This window comes from Barbus barbus (genome assembly GCF_936440315.1).
Source record: "Barbus barbus genome assembly, chromosome: 11".
Classification (NCBI taxonomy): Eukaryota; Metazoa; Chordata; class Actinopteri; order Cypriniformes; family Cyprinidae; genus Barbus; species Barbus barbus.
The window spans coordinates 29229085-29252800 of NC_136739.1; the positions used below are offsets into that span (position 1 = coordinate 29229085).

General features: G+C 39.8%; 1 protein-coding gene across 6 annotated transcripts in view; it reads right to left on the reverse strand.

Moving 5' to 3' along the window:
- LOC306877329 (tensin-1-like) overlaps positions 1–23716 on the reverse strand; it is a 230367-nt gene that overhangs the window by 156975 nt on the left and 49676 nt on the right. The window contains exon 1 of one of the 6 annotated variants that reach the window (XM_079429035.1): positions 19675–19957. The exons of 4 other annotated variants lie outside the window; for them this stretch is intronic. In XM_079429035.1, the coding sequence (XP_079285161.1) occupies positions 19675–19755 (81 nt within the window). In that variant the 5' untranslated portion in view covers positions 19756–19957. Of the gene's footprint in view, positions 1–19674; positions 19958–23716 lie in introns of those variants that run through there. One more of the 6 variants, XM_079429037.1, reaches the window with a different exon arrangement.

The window sequence follows — 23716 nt, forward strand, 5'->3', positions numbered from 1 at the left end:
ATCAAGGTTTTTATACTCTTGCTTCCTGATGTTACATTCACAATCAACTAATATAGTCATCACCACCTACTGCTCCTCATCTACAAACACAAGAGTAAGGATGGTGGATTATTACTTGCTTATCAGTCGTGGCCTAATGGATAGAGAGTCTGACTTGTAACCCGAAGGTCGCAGTTTCGAGTCTCAGGTCCAGCAGGACTTGTCGTGGGGGGAGTGAATATAGTATATCTCCACCTTCAACACCACACCTGAGGTGAGACCCTGCAGGGCACCGAACCCCCAACTGCTCCCCGGGCACCGCAACATTGGTTTATGGTGTGTGTGTGTGGATGGGTTAAATGCAGAGCACAAATTCCAAGTATGGGACACCATACTTGGCCACACGTCACTTCACCTTACTCATATCAGTCTCCGTGTCCAAGAATAACTTGAATTTTCTTGTCAAAACACTTAGAAAACTGGTCCTATGAGAACGTTATAACACAAAAGAACTGATAGGCAGGCCCACACAGAGTCTCCAAAAAAGAAAACATCACAGACTTGTAGTTATTCTTCATTTAATGCCAAACAACAAAATACACAAAAGTTGCCTAACAGTCACTGGAAGTCTACATCATCTAAAGCCCTTAAAAGCAGGCTGATATCCCATCATTCACATGCTGTTAATGATGACTTTACAGTGCATTAGGACTCCACAGAACTGCACAGAATTGGAATTTCCGTCATTCATAAAGTTCTACAACAATGGTCAACTAGGTCAGTAGTGATGAAAACATTTCATGCAATATATATATATTATATATATAAATATAAATATAAAGGATATAACTTCAGACTATCCTGGGCATCACAGTCCCAGCTGTCACTGGAGGTCTGCATCATCTAAAGCTCCTAAAGCTGGCTGATATCCCATCATTCACGATCTACACAAGGCTGCCAAGCCAAGAATACGAGCTACTTATTTGTCACCTCTTACAATATCTCACAGACAACCGACTGCCTTCTAAACTCTGAGAATAGACACTTAATCATAGTATGAGAGCTGGAGTTACACATGAGGCTCTATAGTCAAGTCAAGTCACCTTTATTTATATAACGCTTTTAACAATACAGATTGTGTCAAAGCACTTAACAGTATCAAATTGGAGGATAGAGTGTCAGTAATGAAACTCTATAGACACGTTTATGGGGCACAACAGGAAGGCAGTCCAAAAAAACTTATAGAATTTTATATTATTTTTAGTTTTAGGTTCAGTTCAGTTTACTTTAATTTATCATTAACAAGGATGCATTAATTCATCAAATGTGACTAAAGAATTTGTTTATGCTACAAGATTTCTAATTCAAATAAACACTGTTCTTTCGAACTTTCTATTAATAAAAGAATCGTGAAAAAATATTACAGTTCCCACAAAAATATTAAGCAGCACAACTGTTTTCAACATTGATAAAAATAAGAAACGTTTCTTGAGCATCAAATCAGCATATTAGGATGATTTCTGAAGGATCATGTGACACGGAAGACTGGAGTAATGATGATGAAAATTCAGCTTTGCATCACAGGAATAAATGATATCTTAAAAAATATTTAAATGGAAAAGTTTTTGATTAAATTAATGCAAAAAGAGAGTAATGTCTCCACAAACCACCATTAGATGGTTTCAAGGGGTCATGAATAAAACAACTTCAACATCACTCAATTTCCTCTCTCTCTTTTTCTCTGAGGGATGAAGGGTCAGAATGTGACCTCTTACTCGGTTGTGTGATGGTCACCTGCTTTTCATTTAGGGAAAAAAAATCTCCTCAGGCATTCCAACTTCTCTCTGTTGTTCTCTCATCCTTCTCATCCCTCGTCTATCCTAAAAGCATTTGATTTCAAAGAGGAGGATCCGGATGAGGAAATTACTCACTTAATGTGACGTTCAGAGTGAAGTCTCTTAACCTGAAGCTGGTGTTTGCAGAAGCACTGAGTTATGCCCATGTCAACAGACACAGACTGCTGGGTGGCATGACATGCTGTTGCTGAAACCCTTGATCATTCTGCTTCTCAGAAAAATATTGTGTTGTTCTTCTCGTTCTTGACAATATTGCAAAAAAAAAAGTAAACAATAGTAAAAGAGAACTCGTATACCGACAATGATTTTTTTTTCTCTTAAGGCTAAATGACATCCTGTTGTTCACAACACAACAGCTCATCTCATAAATCTTATTCATGCTCTGTAATTTTAAACTTTGTAAAAACAGCTTTGAGCAACATTTCGCAAGACTAAAGCGACATGATTAGATCAGAAACATGCATCAAATTCTATTACAGTATTAAAATGGTATTTTATGGCAAAAACACGCTGTAGTTTAGAAGAACCATATCTTTATCACAGCCATGTAAGGCAGCGAAGGAAACCTGAGATGGCTTGGATGCATGTTTTCATGAGTCAATGAGAACCTGTGTTTATCAAAACCAAATAAAGTTCTGTTTCACAGGCTTCGGTAACATGTATCCTCATGAAAATAAATAGTGCAGATTGTGCAATTCAGAAAAATAAATGAGGCCTATTAGAAAGTAAAGCAGCATTCTTCAGCATCTGTTCAAAGTGAAACGGAGTTCACTGCCAGTAACTTACATCTCTCTACAGAAAGTACAGCATGCCACTCTAAATTGTGCCAATTACAATGATTCACACTAGGCTCAGAGGCACGATAAGGAAAATAAACCCAGATCTCCACCGATGGGGCTTCAGACTTTAAATCACAAAGACTTTTAGTCCAAGGTTTCACACACTGTTCATAAGAAACACATACGACCGCCAAACTCACTGAATAATTCACCTTAAATTAAAACCCACCCTCATGTTGTTCCAAACCACTTTGCTATCAGGTTTTAATGTGTTGTTTGAACACAAAAGGAGACTTTTAAAGTATTTTTAATGCAGCTCTTGCCATTTAATAACAATTCACTGTGACTATGGACATAAAACTCCAAATAAGCACCATAAAACTATACGTATATATTAAACCATAAAACTATAAAACTGGCAGAGATAAAGATTATTAGTGAATAATGACTTGGCTATCACTCACAAAGCATCATATGACTTCAGAAGACTTGGAATATACATGTTATATGGATTACTTTTAATGTGCTTTTTGACCTTTTTGGAGCTTGAAACTTGAATGGCTGAACATCTACTTTCATCTTCCACCAGAAATAATTATAGCAAAGCAGTTTAGATCCCCAAATGTAGGTGAAAAACATCAACAGAAGTGGCATTTTTGGGTGAACTGTCACTTTAAGTGCGGTGTAGCACAAACAGGCACCTGGTAGGACAGAAACAGATGTCCTGAGATAGAAATGAGGTCACAAAATCTGAATCACATGAACCAATATAGGACAGGCCAATAAAGAGACAACACTTGGTCATTCTTTAGCAGTTAAAATAAGGTTTCTGAGACCTGACCTGAACTCAGAGTCATATTCCTGATCTGGAATTTAAATAGAGACAGTTATACAGTTAAATATACAGTGCACAGTCTGCCAAAAGACTCTGGCATGTTCAGCATGGGTACAGAATAAAGAGTATGTTTAGAAAAAAAAAAAAAAAAAAAAAAAAAAAAACTTGCTTTGAAATAATAGCCTGAAAAATCGAAATTCTTGAAATGGAACAGTTTATTGAGATTACTGAAAATTTGTATTTGCTTTCTGTTGCGTATCATATGATGCATCAGCCTTTATTGCTCATATAGTAGATATAGGAGAATTTTATTCAGAGACCCAAACTGAGCAAAAATGTGCAATTTGGTGCAGATGCTGATATTCACATGGCCAAAAAGTAAGTGATGTATTGTTTGTAATGTAAATCAATGAGATCTTTATAACAGTATAGCTGACATAGCATGCATATAAATATCAGTTGTCACACTATAACACCCAATAATGTAGCTTAGTAAGATGATATTTAAATGCCTAGTTTTCAAAATTCTGTAGGTTTTAATTCAATAACGTAAACCAAGTAACAATTGTATAATACATAATACAGTTATAGGTATCATATAGATACAGATGATTGATTGTGACATTCATATTTTAACACTGACACACATTTTAGCATGATTTGTCTAATAAATGATGCAAGGATAATCAAGTAAACTTGCTTCAGTCCATTAAATGTTCATCTTAAAATATTACTTGCAAAATCAAAGTTTGAGGACAAACATTTGAATCGGTAGTATGCAACACTTTGGTCACGTCATCAAGATCTGTGTCTATTTTGAAATAAAATTCAGAAAATTTAATAAGTAAATTAATGTGTAAAATAAATAAATACATATGTCGTTTATTGTTATTTTCATTGAAAATCAGGCCATGGATGGACTACACCAGTCTGAATTAAAAGAACAAAACATGATTGGTTTACCGCCCAAGACCGTTCACAGGTCCATGTATGAGGTCCAATCAGGCGGTCTGGGTTTCCTATCACTTTAAACATAATTGCAAACAGGTTTAAGGAGCTCAAAGTACAGGCAACGTTCTCTCTCTCAGCTCTGAGCACCTCATTGCTAAATACCTCATAATGCGCTCAATCAGCTCTTCCATCTCGAGGCCTCTGGGCGGCTGGTGTGATCCACTCATGCTGATGTGTGACTAACCACAGCACTTAGTCCAGCAGATCATTCAGTGACAAGACAAGCATCACACTGCTCCAGTCAAGCACAATGGTGGAGGACAGAGAGTGAACTAGGATCTACATTCTTAGATACGCAAACTCTGTTTCTCTACTGAATAAAGAAGCAAGCTCTCATACAGCAGGGTAGAAAGACAGGGCAAAATGCATTTTGAAAATGAAAATCACTAGCCCTACTCACTCCAAAGGGCAGATTATTTGAAGAGAGCACACTCAAGTGAGCATCTGATATATTCTAATTTGAAGCCATGCATACTGCCAATTAATTTTGAATCAGAATGTTACCCAAGCTGCAAAATGTTACCTATGCTGTAGAAGAGATAAATATAGCTGTTTAAAATCTTATAAATAACATAAAATAAATAAAATGGAATTTTATAAAAGTTTATCATTTTTATCACATTTCACATCTGCACTTTAGTCTGCCAAGATCTTAAATCAATTTCAAAGTGGTTTCAAACAAATTGTCATGAGTTGCCATGCATGACGTGATCACAAACAGCAAAATTAGTTCCTTATAGTGGCCACTGAATGAAAGGACTCTCCCTCATTAGGAACAATCTTTGACTGACAGCAGCGTTTCTTCATTAAGAAAGTCAGAGTGGGCCGATCAGTGAAAAATGACATCATCTGCTTCAAAACCACAAAGACATTTGGTTCCATTCACAAAGAGTAAGAAACAGCCTTGTTTATTTGAGATGCTCTGGTTGAGCATTGCTTATGAACTGCAAAGTGAACTCACATAAAATAATGCCCCCTACTGAGACGAAACAAGAATGCCAATGAAGAATAATCAAGTAAAGTTTGACATGATGAAAACCACATGATGCAGGGCGAAACTCCCCCTGTTAGGCCTCCCTCTAGAAATGCCGCCAAGACATTAATGAGATTCTGATGAATTACACAAACTGCCTAAGAGGCACTCAATGCGTCTTGTGCCTTACTACTTACCCCTCAGCTAGCAAATGTGTACCGCAAGTCACCCCCCAACTGCCTACTACAGTCTGTTTAGTGGTCAAGCTTTGAAACAAAAACAGTCAAACCATTGAATCCAGACTTACATACCATACAGTGCATTCTCTGCAAAAAAAGATACAAAATCTGTCAATGTGGCAGTACCCTTTCAAAACTAATAAGCACCGTTTAGGTACTAATTTTTACATTTTAGGTACAAATCTGTACCTTTAAGGTACTGAAATGCACCTTTTAGGGGTGAATGAGGTACAAAGGTGTACCTTTTGAAAAGGTACTGTCCCAGTGACAGCTTTTGTACTTTCCTTTTTTTCTGAAAGAGTGTGTCTTTTATCTCTGACAGATGCTGCAAAAGGAGAAGAATCAAAACTGGCAACCCAGCAAGATTGAGGATCAAGGGAAAGGGTGAAAGAGAGATAGAGAAAATTTGGGAAAAATCAGAGGGGATGACAGAATAACGGAAAAGTGAGATATTATGGAAATAAGGTGGTGATCAGGAAACATTCCAGAATGCAGCTCCATTGACAGCAGTGGATTAGTGAACAGCTCTGCCCACTGAAGTGAACACAGACTCGCATCATAAATCAACAGAGAAGGTTAAACGCCTTTAACGTACTCAGAGGGGCGGCACAGTTCCCTCTGGACTGCCACTCACGGTTTAACTTTCCATGCAGTGAATCACTACAATGTCACACAGAGGCAAAGACTGTGCAATAGAGCTACAAAAAGAGTGATATTCTTCAGCCTTTCGACAAAATTCCATATATACTGTATGAGAAAATATTCTCAAACAACATTTCAGTTTTTCAGCATTTGCTCTGAAATAGCTTAGATGCAACCGCAAGGAAGGCATGGAGAGAGAGAGAGAGAGAGAGAGAGAGAGAGAGAGCTTGTGCGCAAGAGAGTAGAGTGTAATGGCAGAATTTATACATCAGCTAACCACAACCTTTGAATTAGAACCATCAGAGAATCACATCACCTTAACTAAACTAGGGGTCGAAGCCTAGAAGCACATCTAAATAGTTAACAAGTGGTTACTTGCATTGGCTTTGTTGGTGCTGAGTAAAGTGTCCTGGTTTATGTGTAATGCGTAGATTCTTGATTAATTCCTTTAGGAGTGAAAGCTTCGTCATTCCAGCCATGGGTTGATTGGTCCGAAGTGAATCGACAAAGTTACTGGACTTAAAACTGCCAGAAGCTCGGACTCCCCCCAAAAGGGAAGTCGTGAGATTTCCAAGGTGATATGTGTGTATCCAGGGCACCGAAAGTAAAGAGAAGACCTCGCCTTTTGGGTGTGGGAGGAGTTTTATCTGGTTTCCCTGTAACACCTATTTTGGTTAGTTTGACCAATAACAAGGCACATAGTTTCAGCGGGAAAGGGTTTCTTTGTCCCACTTGACACCTCATTTGCATGTTTTATGACCGGTCTGGAGAATCGGTGCAATTTTTCCCCACAGTACAATAAAAATAGAATGATGCATTTTACGATCACAGTGTACATCATTGTTTGAGAAATAAAGAGCAGATCATTTTGATATCAAGAAAGAGACATCTAAAAGATATTAAACCAGAGATACATTCATACACCTGAATATGAGTGTTTAGAGCTTATGAATACGAATAACGAGTGGTCACTAGGCTAATATAATAAGGAAACATACAAACAACACATGCATATACCAGATTCGTTTGTAACTGATTAATTATGGTCTAAATATGGTCGGATGGCAGGTGGATCCTGACAGTCAGATGGCAGGTGGATCCTAACAGTCAGATGGCAGGTGGATCATGAAGGACGGCGGGCAGGTGGATCCTGCTGGTAAGATGGCATTTGGATCAGACAGGACGGATGACAGGTGGTTTCTAATTTTCCTCAACCCCTTTTGGCTGAAGATGTTCACCTGGAGACATCTTCAGACAACAGTGGATCATGATGGTTGCATGGCTGGTGGATCATGAAGGCCGGATGGCAGGTGGATCATGAAGTCAGATGACAGGTGGATCCTGCTGGTCAGATGCTAGTTGGATCAGACAGGACGGATGACAGGTGGTTTCTAATTTTCCTCAACCTTTGGATTCCCAGCTTGGGTGTTAACCTTGGTCAGCTTCAGCATTGTCTCCGCCTGGGGGTCTGCATGGAGGGGCTTTCTTCTTTTGTTAGAAGGAAAAAGTTCTGTGGTGAAGGCTGGTAATGCTTTGGTTTGCGGCCATTCACTTCTTCCATTGTGTAGCAATTCTTGGATGGGGGACTCAGTTCTGCTCAGCGATGGTGATGCTGATGAGGGCTCTGCTTTTCTTGGCTCTAATTCCTTTTCAGGTGGTCTTCTTTGTTTTAAGGTCAGTTTTGGCTTTCTCTAGTAGCTGTTCTGCAGACTGTAGATGTCTTCTCATTTCTTTCTGGGAAGCGTTTAGTTCTTGTCGGTCACGTTCAGCAACTGGCTTCTTGGAGCTGTTCAACTTTTTCCTTTGTTTCCTGCTTCACTCCGTCTGGTACCTTGAGTTTATTCTGGGTTTTCACTTCGAGCTGTGAGATGTGCAGTAGCTCTCTCAGGAACTCAGTGGTCTGATGCCTGAAATACTAGACTTTCACTGCCAGCTTGTCTATGCGGCATTGGGGATGTGTCAGCTGGGCTGTGAAGGCGTAGCTTAGGGAACTGATGGCCTTGTTTAGCTCCCCGTGGTGGTGATTCTGGCTTGAGTCGTGTGTCATGAGTCTCTTCCGAATCGTGACTATTACTCAGAATATTAAAAGTTCAATGGTCTTGTGGGTAAGACTATCTGTAATGCCTCTTAGCCAGGTGTTCACATCTCCTCCTTGGGCAGTGGGGTTTGCAGTCTGTGACATGCTGGCAGACTGGAAAGTGAGGACTGACACAGATCTGTATGGTGTTATAGGCCCATATGTGGTGAAACAGCTAAGTGTCATTTCAGTGATTGCAAACCCAAAGTGGAGTGTGTTGTAGTGGGGCTTTGTGGTTCAGGTTTGCTGTTCGGAATTGACAGCAACCTGACATGCTCTGACATATTCCGCCACATCTTGCTGTATGCCAGCCCCGTATGCCACTTGTTTTAGTGTCTCATAAGTGTCTCTGGTACTGTGGTGTCCAGCACGATGCGTTATGGGCATACAGTAACCTGACCCCCCTTTGCCACTGTGGCACCACAAGCTTTGACGCAGTGTGGTAATCATGGACATATTATATAATGTTGCTCAGCACACACAACATTTTTTTTTGATGTCATGCAGAATTTTGAGGGCTGGAGCAGCAGCCAGTTGAGCCGATGTGATAGGGTGGTTAGAGTGGTCAGTGAGGTGGCAAAGAATAAGTGCATTGATCAGTCAGAGGTCTGCATTTAGGCAATGCCATCCTTGGATAGTTATTAGGTTAGTGCCAGGGCTGCGAGGTGGGTACCATGGAAGTAAAAGTTGGTCTCCTGTTGGTTACAGCTGCCCTGTCATGGGTGGGTGGGTCTTGGTTGAGACCATAGCTCACCATGCAATGCACTTGTGATGTTGTTGCATGCCTGGGACAGGTGTCAGTGTTTGACTGGCTTTTTCTAGCCAAGGAGGTGGCGTGTGAAGCTGAGCTTGGCATAATTTGAATCTGTGTAACTGAGGAGTTCTCTGATGCAGTTTTGTGAGCCAATGCGATTTAAATTGTGATCATGGCTGTCACTTGTACTGTGATGACTGGGAGTCCAGCTTGAAATGTTGCTGTGGGAGAGGTTTGCTTTTAACCCACAAAACACCTGCTCTGGGCACACCGTGCATCAACATTGCATCCTTAAAAGGCCATTGACCATGTGGCTTTGGTGCGTTGGTCCCCTGTACAGATGCTTTGGCTGTTGAGGGACATTACAGGTTTGTGGCACATCTCTTTCCTGTAGCTCAAATAGTAGAGCATGGCGCTAGCAACGCTAAGGTCATGGGTTCGATTCCCAGGGAAAGCAAGAGCTGATAAAATGTAAACACTGTAACTTGAATACAATGTAATTCGCTTTGGATAAAAGTGTCTGCTAAATGCATAAATGCAAATGCAAATCTCTGTAAATCACTTTCCATGTTCCATCGTAACTGGAAAATCGCTAGATGGTTTGTGAAGGGCAAAGCAGGGCTCTTTTCCCTCCCTTCCCTTGAAGGTGTGTGGTTGAGGGTCTGGCCAAGCTGTCTGCGTGTCACACTGTCGCTGTCCGTTCCCCTTTTGTGTATCCTGGTACTGCAGTCTCATATTTTTACCAGAGTAAACGTCTGGTATGGTCTGGCCGGAAGTTCTTGCACATTACAGGGCTTCCCCAGGGGGTTGAATGGTCTGCAAGAACCAAGAAGTTGCAGGTTGAGCATTGGTTATTTTACTTCAAGTTAAGACGCAGGTGTCCTTGGCAGTCACCATGGTTGACAACAGGACCTTGTAGGAAACCTGTGCACTTGCTTGCGAAGGCAGGTCTGGTGTGTGCTTGGTGAGTGCTTTGAAGCATGTGAGGCTTCAGGCCATGTCCTCATGGCTGGCTGTGAGATTTTTCCGTGACCTCGGTGACCTGGCAGTCTGTCTGGGTGACCTGTCTGGCTGGAGTGGCAGGGGTTCTCGCACTTCAGCCCGGGGTTTCGGCTGGCTCAGTTTCAGCAAAGGGTCAATGTGACCCAGCAGCTCTTTATCACTGAGAAGGTGGTATGCATGTATGACTGCATGTTCAGTGCACACCTTTGGGCCTTAAGAGTTCAGTTTGGTTTCTGAGCTTCAGCTTGGGGTCTGCCAAAGAGTTGGAAGTGGCATAAAAGTTGGATTTACTCCATTGTCACCAGAGCTCCAAGTCTCTCCTTGTTTTCCAACATGCGGTGTCCTTGTTGGTGAGGAACTGTGTTGACTTTCTTATGAAGCATCTATCACAGTGATGTGCCTTTCAAGATGTAATAGCAGGAGGAGTCTGGATCGTGGGCTGGTGTGACATTGAGACTGAGTTCTCGTGACCAGCTGAGATGTCAGGCCTGATCTTTGTGACCTGGCAGTGTACTTCAGATGAGTTGGTTGGCTGGAAATGTGCACTTGAGCCCAATTCTATGAATGCTTAAAGTCCATTGGGCTCAAAACCATACGGCAGGTCCATGCTGGTGAAAAGAGGGCCTGTGTCCACTTGGGTTATGTACACGGGGTGTACGGTCTCATGGAGCTGATGGTCAGGTGCAGGGGAGTTGGCCGTGTGTATTTTGTCCTGTCGTGGGTGGTCAGCCGTCTGCTGATGTGCTGTTTGGGTGCCATGACCATCTGGCGTTAGGATGGATGTCTCTGTGGTGAGAGACTGTTTGCCAAGGTCTGGGCATTTCTCTTAGAAGGAGGGCTTTCTCGTAGGTTGTTGGTTTCTCATGCCACTCATAGTTAAAAGGAGTCTGATAGTCTGATATATCCTGTTTGCCCTCCTGGGGCGGCCACTCTCAGGATCAGTTCCTTTTATGTCCTCAGGATCTCTGTTGCTGGCCCGTGTGCTCTCCAGAGTCAGTTCTGGGTACTGTGCAGAGGTAGGCAGGATTTCAACAGTCTCTATGGAGGCAGTGCTGTGTTCTCTGTAGGCCATATGGGCTGAGTTCCGCAGATGTCAGCTGGTCATTGTGCAGGGGAAGGCAATGGCGCTTGGGTGGTGATGCGGATTTCAGACTTGGATTTCAGCTTGGGCTGCTTGCAGGTGGCATTCACAGGCGTTGTTTCGGTTCGCCTGGGCCATTACTTAAGAGCGCTTCAGCCTGTTGGAGCCTCTCTGGCTTCTATTCCAGCTGATCTCTGTGCTCAGTGTCTGTGTGGGTTTCATCCTGAAACTTTCTACTCCCTCCTGTAGCTCCTTGTCCTCTTCATCCGCTGTCACTTGCTGGGTCCAGCTAATCAGGCAGTTCTGCGCACACTCCCGGTACTCCGGGCCTCCTTGTGGTTGAATCATCTTTCGTCAGCGTTAACTGGATGATGTGGTTGTAGGCAAGAGCACCGATGATCCTGGCTGGCTCTCTGTGGCTGTATCCTTGGTTTGATCATGGTCTGTCTGCCAGTTCAGGTTGTCATCCAGCGGTTTCGCTCAGGTGCTGTAGATCAGGAGTGGTCCCGGACCGGAGGGCGTCTGTTGCAGCGCTTAGCCAAGCCTTTGGCTGATCAGGTGGGTGGCAGGGCTGGATGATCTGGACACATGTGGAACACAGGTGGCGAGAGAAAAGCACAAAAAGCCAATGCAGGTTCGTACAGATTTAGTGAGCTAAAATATTTAGGCTATGTGTTGCGTGGTTAGCTGGTGTGATCAATTAGTGACGCAAACAAAATGCTTAAATATCGTGGCTGATAAGGCAGGAGTGGAAACTATGAGTAACACTGTTGATGGGTGATAACCTAGGGGGTCATTTGATGACTTAGGCTATTCGGTTTATCAACGTTATTACCAAGTATTTTCTGATGGTTCAGACAGGTTCAGTCTCCAGGCACACAAAAACAACCAAAACAAACACAACCAAAATTAATCAAACAAATCCAAGTTCAAACCTAGAAAGGAATAGTGGGAAATCAAGGGCTTACTACCACCTCTAGGGGCTGTGACAAGGACTGCAGAGCGGGGGCTCTCCGGGGTTGTACTGCCTAGGAAGGTGATGAGAGAGATAGCTGGATAGACCAAGCACGTTAAAGCAGAGAGGCTCTCTAGTCCTCTTCAAGGTTCATATAAAATGTATGGCTATATCTTAGATGTTGTTAGGCTTTGTGGTGAGCTGAGGTCGCCCAGGTGAACTCCAATGGTTGGGCCATCTCCCTTGACTCTCCCGAGCATGCAACTGCAGGGGCTCCCGATCACTCGCACCCATGGCACCCGGTGGCAACCACTCAAACAGCAATGATGTTTGGCACAATGCTGCGTCACTCAAATGAGGAAAGGCCAATGACTAGCTGGCACAGCTAAAATTGGGTTTCACCTGTGGGTCCCAAGTTACACAGACCCCTTTTGGGCTTCAAGCTCTGAATGAGTTCGCTCCTCTCAAAAGGGTGGACCACCGTGTAACTTCACAGGGTAATTAACCAAAATTTCCCTTATGTGTCAGTCAGTATGGTCGATACAACACTTGAGGTACCCCATTGCTGATGTCGTGATGCGTATTGCCTCCCAGAGTACAGGGTCAGAGGTATCCGAGGCGCCCTGCAGTGCATGTCGGGTAGGTCAGGCAGACGAGTCCAGTCACCGAAAATTCCCCATGGATGACTCATTAACTTACTGCCCCAGCACCAGGGGGCATGCTACCTAACAGGGAACATTGAAAGAGGACAACAGAAAGATTAAGTGTCTAGGATACATGAAGCAGCTTGATGCCAATGAGCAAGGGAATCAGACAGAATGATTGAACAATCGATAGATATAGAATACTCAATAGAACGAACAAACAAACGATTGATCGATCGATAGACAGATAGACAGACAGAATGATAGAATGAACTATAGAAAGATAGACAGAAAAATCAAGTAAATGATAGATTGATGGAACAACAGAAGGATAGATGGATAGAACGTTAGATGGATAGATATTTTATTGCAAAATAATGAAGAATTGAGAAAGTGCACAAAACAATGAAGGATCATGGGAAAAAGTCTAATGACAGTCTTTAGAGTTACAAAACGAGCACAATGAAATCATTGCGGCACTCCGTATAGCATAATTACACTTTTCCTGCAAAATCATCGCAAGCATATCTACTGTAGTATTCAATACTGTATTGCTCAGCTTTAATGCACACACATGCAGTACTCAGAAAACATGCACAACCTCTCACAGACATGTGCCTAGAAGTACACGAAGAACCTTGGCTGATCTATTATGAAGGCAAACCAGATGTTCTAATTTTGAATTTGCCAAAATTATAGGGGCCCCTCACAGGGAGCTTTGATAGAGGGACGAAGAGCTTGTAGAGCATGAGGTCATTAAAGTGGAATTCAAAAGCCAACAACGGTAAGTGCAAGAGTAAATCATACGCTGAGTGAGTTCAAAGACCACAGACTCATTAGACTGAGAAAATCAAAAGGTGATCTACTAGAAATGATTGCAATGCACAGAGAGGAATTAATATGTACCTGAATATTAATTTTGTAAATCAATATTTATGAATATTTATATTAAATGGTTCTACATAAAAAAATATATATATGTCACCTTCAGTAAAAATGTGCAGAACAGTTTCATGAGCCGCCCACAGACACTTCCAACACTGTACAGTGCAACTTGTTTGCTGTTGATTGATCTGGAGTGTTAATGGACATTGATCACTGCAATAAGCTCTTTGACCTCTCAGACAGCTCAAGATGCGTCAATATTTGCATTGGCTGAGTGGCAGAGTGCCGGCGTTTGTAAGCAACACCTCGTCTCAGAGGTCTTTATACTAGAGCCGCACACAACATTTTGCTAAGAGCAAAACATTAAGAATTTAATTTCATGAACAAAACCTCATTTTAAGCCAACTGTAGTCAAAGCTTAAAATAAGTTTTTTTTTTTTTTTAAATATACCCTATATATACACATTTTACTGTTCATATTTTGCCCCACTTATCAATGCATATTATTCCAAATAATAATAATAATTTTAAAAATAATTTTTCACTAACTTTCTCTGCTTCTGCAACAACTTACCTTTTTAGCCTTCCATTGAACCACCTGACTCTGTTTTGGTAAAGCCCACTTTTCACGATCCAATCAGTTACTAATGGTTTAAATCAAGTACTGCTCTACATTTTTCTTTTTCTTACTGAATGTCCAGTTTCATTTGGAAATACATAACATTACAGAATCAAAGCAATCTCCAAATTGCATATTAACTGTAATATCTTAAATATTACTATGTATTAATATAATATATATATACTCTCTTAATATATACTCTGTTAAAAATCTCTTCAAAAGAGTTAAAACCTGCTTAATGAATAAAGGCGTTAATTTTTACATAAAAGTTGTAAAACTGAACATGATAACACTTTACAAGGTGGTCTTATTTAAACAGTTGATGGTAGCCATTGATTTGATGATGTCAAAATGTTCATTCTTGAATGAACTAACCCTTTAACATTAATGTTTTATAAACAATAAATACTTATTAATTAACCAAAAGTTTTAAAATATTCAAGATATACATACACAAACACAGTTGAAGTCAAAACTTTACATACACCTTACAGAATCTGCTAAATGTTAATTTTATCAAAATAAGGGGGATCATACAAAATCCATGTTATTGTTTATGTAGTACTGACCTGAATAAGATTTCACATAAAAGATGTTTACATATAGTCCAGAAGAGAAAATAGTGGAATTTATAAAAATGACCCCGTTCAAAAGTTTACATACACAGTAACATTCTTAATACTGTGTTGTTACCTGAACGATCCAAAGCTGTGTTTTTTTTTGTTTAGTGATAGATAATTTTTTTTTTTTTTTTTTTTTTTTTGGGGTTGACCCCGAATAGTCGACGATTCAATACTTCGATAGGAGGAGCCTAATTCGATTCCCAATCTCACAGTCGAATATTCGCAGGGTGTTATGATCATGCCATTTTGGCTATATGAGGGTGATCAATGTCTGATTTCACATAGAACTACTAAATAAGAATCTGAAAAGAAAGAAGCTTTAAATAAATATTTTAAAGTGCGTAAATAAATCCAACCACCCCTATAGACGTAAGTTGCACTTTCCATAATCCTTGACCACAGAGGAGCATCTTGGCGGCAGGGATTTAAATCTTTAACAATACTCAAATTGACACAGGCAGAGCGAAAGACTGGATTTTGTTTCGATCAGGTAGGGGAACAAGTGATTTCAAAACATTTCTGCCGGTTTATATATATTGTGTATATTATTTATCTCAAAGGGCCTATAACGATGTTAGAATGCTGTTCCTATGTTAGAATGCTGCTCCTATGTTAGAATGCTGTTCATTGACTTCAGCTCGGCATTCAACACAATAATCCCACAACAGCTCATAAATAAACTAAACCTGCTGGGCCTTAACAATTCCCTGTGTAACTGGATCCTGGACTTTCTAACTGGAAGACCTCAGTCAGTCCGTGTCGGCAACAACACCTCGAGCACTACCACACTGAGCACAGGTGCCCCACAAGGCTGTGTGCTCAGCCCGCTGCTCTTCACACTGCTGACCCATGACTGTACTAAATATTTCACCACTAGATGGCGGGCCAGAACATAGTCAAAGGATAATTTAAGATAGGCTATTAACTGATGAAAAATGCAAGCAGAATTGCCTGTGACTGACTGTTAAAGTGTATTTTGTTACTGGTAGTGAGCTGTTACTCCGTGTAAAATCCTGCGACAGTCATTAACAAAAAGCCACTTTTGTGTGGCGGTGTCCGAACAGAGTATGTAAGCGGAGTGGAGCATCAACAATTTCCCCTCCGCGCTCCAAGCATTTAATAATCACTCCGCTCCCGTTCCACTCCGCGCTCACTGATATCAGAAACACCGCCCCGCGTCTAAAGTATTTCAGTATGTTTGAAATATCACAGTTCTATGGAAGCCCGTTTCTGCCACTGAATAAAAAATAAAAATTGCGACTTTTTATCTCACAATTCTGACTTTTTTTTCACAGAATTGTGAGATATAAACTCGCAATTGCGAGTTAAAGTCCAGTTTTGAGGGGGGAAAAAGACTGATATGTTCTCAGAATTGCAAGTTTATATCTCGCAGTTCTGAGAAAAAAAGAGTCAGCTGTCAGCTGAAAATATTCAGAAGGAAAAAATTAATTCCTTGAGAAATGTAACTTCCCACTCATGCCCACTCATGTCAAAAAAAAAGTTGAGCAAACTTCATTTAAGGCAACCAGCTTCAGCATTTTTTTTGAGTTCTCAACTTATTTTTGTAGGAGATTTGTAGGAGATTTTTTAGTTCTCTCAACTTTTTGTTTTGTATAAACTTAAAACAGCAAGTTGAGAAAACTCATAAATCTGCTGAAGCTGGTTGCCTTAAACATTTAAGCTCTCAACTTTTATATATGTGAATGTTGAATATTTCAAAATTGTAGGTTAATTTGAATTTATATGTAAATTTAAATTAAAGGCTGTAAATGTTCAAAGTTAGGTCATGATACTTTAAGGATTAACTAATGTCAGCAAATTCAATCTTATCATAAAGCATTACCAATATTTTTTTCTTGTGATCAAACCTTCAATACCTTTGTTTCAACATACTTTCATAGAAATTTACAAACAAGAGATGTCCTGCCCGGCTAGTCCTCAAAATCTCAGACAGTTCATTTCTAATTCAGAGATTGGAGGAAGTGCATTCGGAGCTTCTAGGTATCGGATGTTGCCCGCTCTTTTTCTGTTACTTCTGCTTTGTCCTCTGCTGACATCAGGACAGGTTTCTCTTCGACATGTCTCTTTCCATTCACAATGTCATCTCTCCTCAGCAGGTAATAAAACCCAAGCCAAGTACAGAGTTTGGGCCCAGGGATTTCGTTTTGGATGCCGCTAGCAAATAAATCACATCTGCTTCATTCTGAACGTCTGTTTCCCGCATCTTCTTGTCATATATGATGACATCTACAGCTGTAGACAGAGTCCTCATCCCTGCAAAGTCCATTCCTCCAATGCCAGTGCAGCAGGACTGCAGAATCACAGTCTGAAAGGAAGACTGAAAGTCTCCCACTATATTCAAAAAGTGCCTGAGCTTTAGGAGGATTTGGGATCCTTTTCCACTCCATTCACTAAAGCGGAATGCTAATTAAGAGACCAGAGAGGTCGGAGAGAGTGAATGACCAGAGGGAAAGAGGAGGGAACACAACCATCGGCCGAGTGACAGTTAAAGGAATACTTCACCCAAAAGTGACAGCGTTGTCATCGTTCACTCACCCATCAGGCGAATGTCCAAGCTGCACTTTTGTGTAAAATGAAAGGGGATGGTAATTTATTCCATCAGGCTCCAAAAAGTAGTAAAAATGTAATCCATGACTGCATCTTAAGTCATATGACAGCTTTGCGTGACTGAAATTGAAGTCATTATTCACTTTTATCTTCTTCCCTTGTGAAATACATGTAGGTTACTGCAAATCTGAGACGCAAATGTCTCCATTTAATCACACTGAGGTTTAGGAGAAAAAGAAATTCTTCATTTTCTGTCCTTGAGGCCCAGAAGAATAATATATTGCTCTCTTTTAACTCAGGAGACTTAATGGCATTCTCACAAACTTTATGTAAGAAACTTCTGTTACAATTGTTTAAAGACATCAAATTGACATAAATTGTACATTTGTTGAAATAAAGTGAAAGTATGGAGACATCAAATGAATATGAGACTTGGATGAGACATATTTGAGTAAATGGACTACCTTTCAGGAAAGTAAACTTTCAGCAAACTCTCTTTGCAATGTGCCTCCTCTAGAATTTCAAAAGAAATCTCAACAATGTCTCAAACTGTGCTCTGATTTGGCAAGACTCGAAAGCTTTGAGATTGGAATATGAACTTCTTCTCAAACTCCTCCACAGTGAAATCTGAGCTTGTGGTCCCTAAAAACAAACATCACAAGTGAGATCGAATGTCTCAACTGTTTCTCCAACACAAGATTAAAAGAAGAGCAAATACAGGTTTTTGCACTTTCTTCTCCTGAGATTCTCTCCTGCTTCTTACATTTAAATTAAGTGAAAGTATAGATATATAAAATTCATGTGAGAAATGGATGAGAAATATTTTAGATTAAATCGTAATTTCAGACTTGACAAATCTTTGCAAATCTGATCTAATTGAGGACTTTTTCCTCGGGAGACAAGACATTTTATTCCATTTAATCTCATTCTTCTCCAAAACAAAGATCTTATCCATGTCTCAGACTGAGATAATCACTGATAATAATGACGTTTCTGGTCACTTTTGGAGCTCCGCAGTATGAATCCACTGCCATTGCATGGAAAAGAGCAGCTTGGACATTCTGCTTCAACCATTCTGGCATGAATGTTCTTGAGTTTCAATTAGGTTTCAATTGAGTTTTCAATTATTAAAGCACAGCATAGAACAACAGGCTAGTGACCGAGAAAATACACCCATCTGCACCCAAACATAAGGAAATTCACTTAAAATGTGACATGCACAATAAAAAAAGATCTGATCAAACACATTGACTTTTCAATGCAAATGCAGTCTCTGCTGAAATAAAGTGAAAATATAGTGATATATAATGAATATGAAAATTGAATAAAAAGTCTCAGACTAAAATGATCACTGACAGTCTTAAAATAATGACGTTTCTGGCCACTTTTGGAGCTCAGCCATATGAGTCTACTGTTGTTGCATGGAAAAGAGCAGCTTGGATATTTCTCCACAACCATTCTGGCATGAGTTTTAATGAGATTAATAAATGGTTCACTTTTGAGCACACCATTTCTTAAAAAAACAGCATAGGGTGAACAGTCAAGCAACAGGCTAGTGAATGTCCAGAAAATACATTAATTTGCACCAAAACATAGTGAAAGACACTTAAGCCCACTGTTCCAGCAAATCTAATTCACTGAGTTCTTTAATCAAAGTAGTCCATACCACTTGTGCTCTATGGTACATGCAGTATATATCCGCTGAAGCCATATTACAGCTTTGTGTGACTGATTTTTAATATTCACATATCATTTTCACTTTGTGAGTTAAGAAGGAGATTACTGAAAATTCAAGAAGCAAAAGTCTCCATTTAATGCTGTGTTTGTCTAAAAGAGAAAAAAAAAGTAATTTTTCTATCCTTGAGGCCCATAAGAAGCTCAGAGGTCGCTCTTTTTTAATTCAACAGACTTAACAGAGTTCTCAATGAGGTTGCATTTAAGTATCAACTTCATCTAAGATGCTTCTCTACAATTCTTCAGGAGGCATCCAGAAAATACATCCTTCTGCACCTAAACATGAAAAATACTTAAAACGTGACATGCGCAATGAAACAACCAGCACTGATCTAATTCATTGAATTATCCAAGAAAATGCACTCTCTCCCTCAATCCCACCCATTCCAGTCAAGTGGACTGACCCACGGCTCACCCAGAACATGCAGGACAAGCAGACCCAGGTGCGTGCACGGCCGGCCAGCGCGGCTGGCAAGCTGAGAGACACGGAGGGCATCACGAGATCACGCTGACGGCTTCCTCTCCACTGGATCCCGCGCAGGATGCATTACTATTCCACACGCTGCTCCCACAATGCTCCACAGATCCATGACATGCTGAGGAGAGCTGCATCAACTGCCGCTGCTGTCCTCCTCGCCACTCTCTTATTCCAGGCGCCTTCCCTCTCTCCGTCTCTCTCTCTCTCTTTTTTTGGGGTCATGTAGCTTGGCTCCACAGGAGAGAGGGGGAGGTGACTGAGAGCCTCTTTATTTCTCCCCACTGCTCTCCTTGTCGGCTTTAGCCCCTCCTCTCTCCATGTCTCTCTTCAGTCTTACTTTCATTCACATCTTCCTAACCTCCCCCACGAGCAGATTTTCTCAAAGCGTGCTCGCTCGTTCTCATCTCCAACTCCTCTTGCTTCCCCTGCAATTAAATATATCTACAGGAAAGAAACATCGGAATTCTTTCTTCTAATTAAGTCACCTGCGTTTCAGATTTTGTCTCCTGAGAAAAGGACTGGGTAATGTCACATGTGTCTAAAGTTTCAGATAAGAGAGAAGTCAAATGTCAAATTTGAATATGAACTTGAAAATTGTCAACTAATTCAAATGATCTGACGGGAAAATGTTTGTCTGTGCTACTATGAATGAAAAATCACAAAGGAGGATTATTTAATATCTCAATGGTTTCCCATAACAGGAGATTAAAATCTGAATTTTCTCTCAACTCATCCAAAGCCAAGTTATGAATGAACCATCTCTGAGCATGAAAATGTTCCTTTGGGGCACGGTCGATGAAATGTTGAATGAATAAATGGATTTGAACTTTTGTTTTGCAGACTTTAAGCAATCTCTTTTTTTAATGCAGCTCCTCTAGAATGCCAACAATGTCTCAAACTTTGCTCTGATTTGCCAAGAATTCAAAAGCCTGGATATTTGAATATGAATCTTTCTCAACAACTCTTCCAAATTCAAATGAACCGAGCTATGAACGAACATGAAAACAGAACTCAAACATTTTTTATCAGACTATTCACATTAATTTGACAACTCTAATTTCTTACCGGATGCCAAAAATGTGCTGAAGGTGAAAAAAAAATATATAATACTTAATTGACAACTCCATTATTTCAGTCATAAAGGATTAACCGATTGTTCCACAAATTGTTCCTCTAGGCATCTAGGAAACTCACAAATAACTGCTTTAATAGCAATAGCTTCTCCAAAACAAGATTGAGATTTAGTCTCGTATATCTCAGATTTGTCTCCTGAGAAAAAGACACAGGTATTGTCAAATGTGACTAGAGTTTCAGAGATCTCAATGTCTCAAACTGTGCTGTAATTTGTAAAGATCCCAGACGTCTGAGATTTGATTGAATGAACTTGAATATTTTTCATCATATTCTTTCAAAGCCAAATTATCTCAACTAAGAACAGGCAATTGCTGTCTGAGCAATAAAATGTTCTTGTGGCCATCTAAGAAAGAAACATAAGTGATATCTCTTGAATGCCTCATTTCTTCTAAATGGAAATAAACACAAAATTAAGTGGAATTTAACTCTTGCTTTGCAGATGTTTTCTACAGAGTTTCAGAAAGATCTCAACAATGTCTCAAACTGTGCTCAGAATTGACTTTTGGCTGCAGACTTTAACTCAAACATTTAATCAGATTCTTCCCAGACTAACCACATTACACAAAACTCTTAATGCATGTCAACAATTGTCTCATTTGTTTCATTATGATATTGTCCCAAAGGAGTTCTTAAATACTTAAACATTGTGAACGCCATTCAGTCTCTTTAGTTATAGAAAAGCAACCACTGAGCAACTACACTGTTCCAGCTACACCTAAGAAAGAAACTGCGTTAAAATCTTGATTGGTTCTCACAAGCAAAAAGATTAAATGGAAAGACAGCATAAAAATTAAGACATTAGCTTCTTAAATTTGCAATAATTTCACACGTGTCTCGTCTGAGCTCAACAATGTCTCAGACCATGCTCAGATTGGACCAGATAGACATTAGACAGTCTACAATCAATACTTAAATATGAACTCAATCATTTCTCATCAGATTCTTCAAGCTATGATCTGAGCTATACATCAAGGTTATAGCTCTACACTTGTACTGCATGTCAACTACAGTCTCGTTTGTGTTTTTAGGTCTCCTGAGAATTTTAAAAGAAACAGAATCGATTCTTAAGAGACAAATGATTGAGAAATCCACTAGCCTGGAAAGAGAGCAACCTCAGAGCAATTAAATTTTCCTCTGGGTCTGAAAATCTCCTTTAACGCCACGGCTACATGTCTCTGCCCCAGATATCTGCGAGCTACTGCTTTTCTGGGGCTGTGACGCAGCCACTAAAGACACAGCAACCCAAACAGCAAACAGAGCAGAGCTGAGAGACACAGAGGCACATCAAACCTTCACCGGCCTGCCGGAGGGGAAGGTGGTCTCACCGTGGGTGTCTCACCGTCTCTGGATGATGTCTGTAATCCGTTGGCATTTCCTCTTCATCACACTGATGAGATGAAACCTCTCCTGAGGTCAGTCCTGTTTGCTTTCACAGAGATTCACCCTGTCCATCATGTCACACGGTGGACACATTAGTAACTGGGGGATGCATTAGCCGCAGACAAGCTAATTCAGGCAGTCAGGTTGAACGAAAATGCCTGTAAACGAGGTAAATGTCTAGGGCGGTAAATCTCAGCTGCAGAAACTCTCATAAGGAAGTCACAAAAGTTAGAGTTAACTCTCTACAATCTTGATCATCTACAAGCAACTTGAAAACAATGTCACATTTACAGAGTGATGTGGGCTTTTGGAAAAATGTACAATAAATATTTGAAAGATAAACAAAGAGCTTCGCTCTGGTACTCAGATGCAAGTAGACTAGATATCCACTAGCAGAACTAGGTGTGTTTGGATTTTTTTTTATTAAGGTTAAACAAATAATAATAAAATAATTACTGCATGGTGCAAAACTAATAAAAATAATAATAATAATAATAATAGCTCTTGGTGTTGTTGTAATAGTGATAATTATTAGTAGTATTACTATTAGTACTAATATGAGTATTATCTATTAACATAATAATAATGCAAATTATCATCAACATCATCATCATCATCAAATCAATCAATACTAACCATAATTATATAATTGTTAATAATGAGCATTACAGTGAATAATAATAATAGCAACAATAATAGCTTATCAATAATGGTTCGATATTAGTTAGTTCTTGTCATAGTATTATTATTGTTGTTGTTAACATGAGTAACATTATAATAATCATAACAATGAGTCTAGTAATAATAATAATAATCAATTATTAATAATCAATTTTAGTAGTACTAGTAGTAGAAGCAGTAGTAGTAATATATATATAGGGGTGGTGATGGCGCAGTGGATAAGACACATGCCTTTGGTGTGAGAGACCCGGGTTCGAATCCACTGTGAGACACCAATGTGTCCCTGAGCAAGACACTTAACCCCTAGTTGCTCCAGAGGCGTGCGACCTCTGACATATATAGCAATTGTAAGTCGCTTTGGATAAAAGCGTCAGCTAAAATGAATTAAAAAAAAAAAAAAAAAAAATATATATATATATATATATATATATATATATATATATATATATATATATATATATATATATATATATAGAAATAGCCATTTGTTGTTGGATCGATCAGTTGGTCACAATGGGTGCTAATTGCTAGTAAATTAAGTCTATCTGTGAAAAAGAAATCAGATTTATAATAATAAGATCTACATATGTTCCACTGATTGACTGATCACAGAGGAACAATTATCCACACGAGTCTATGGTTGTGGTAAGAATTAATTCAATCATCTTCCCATCTCCCAGCCCTAAATGCCACATAACAACAATACATTTGGTTGCTTTACATTTTTATTTTATTTTCTAGGTGCATTCCTTAAACAGAATAAACTGCAAAGTGGAGCAGAATT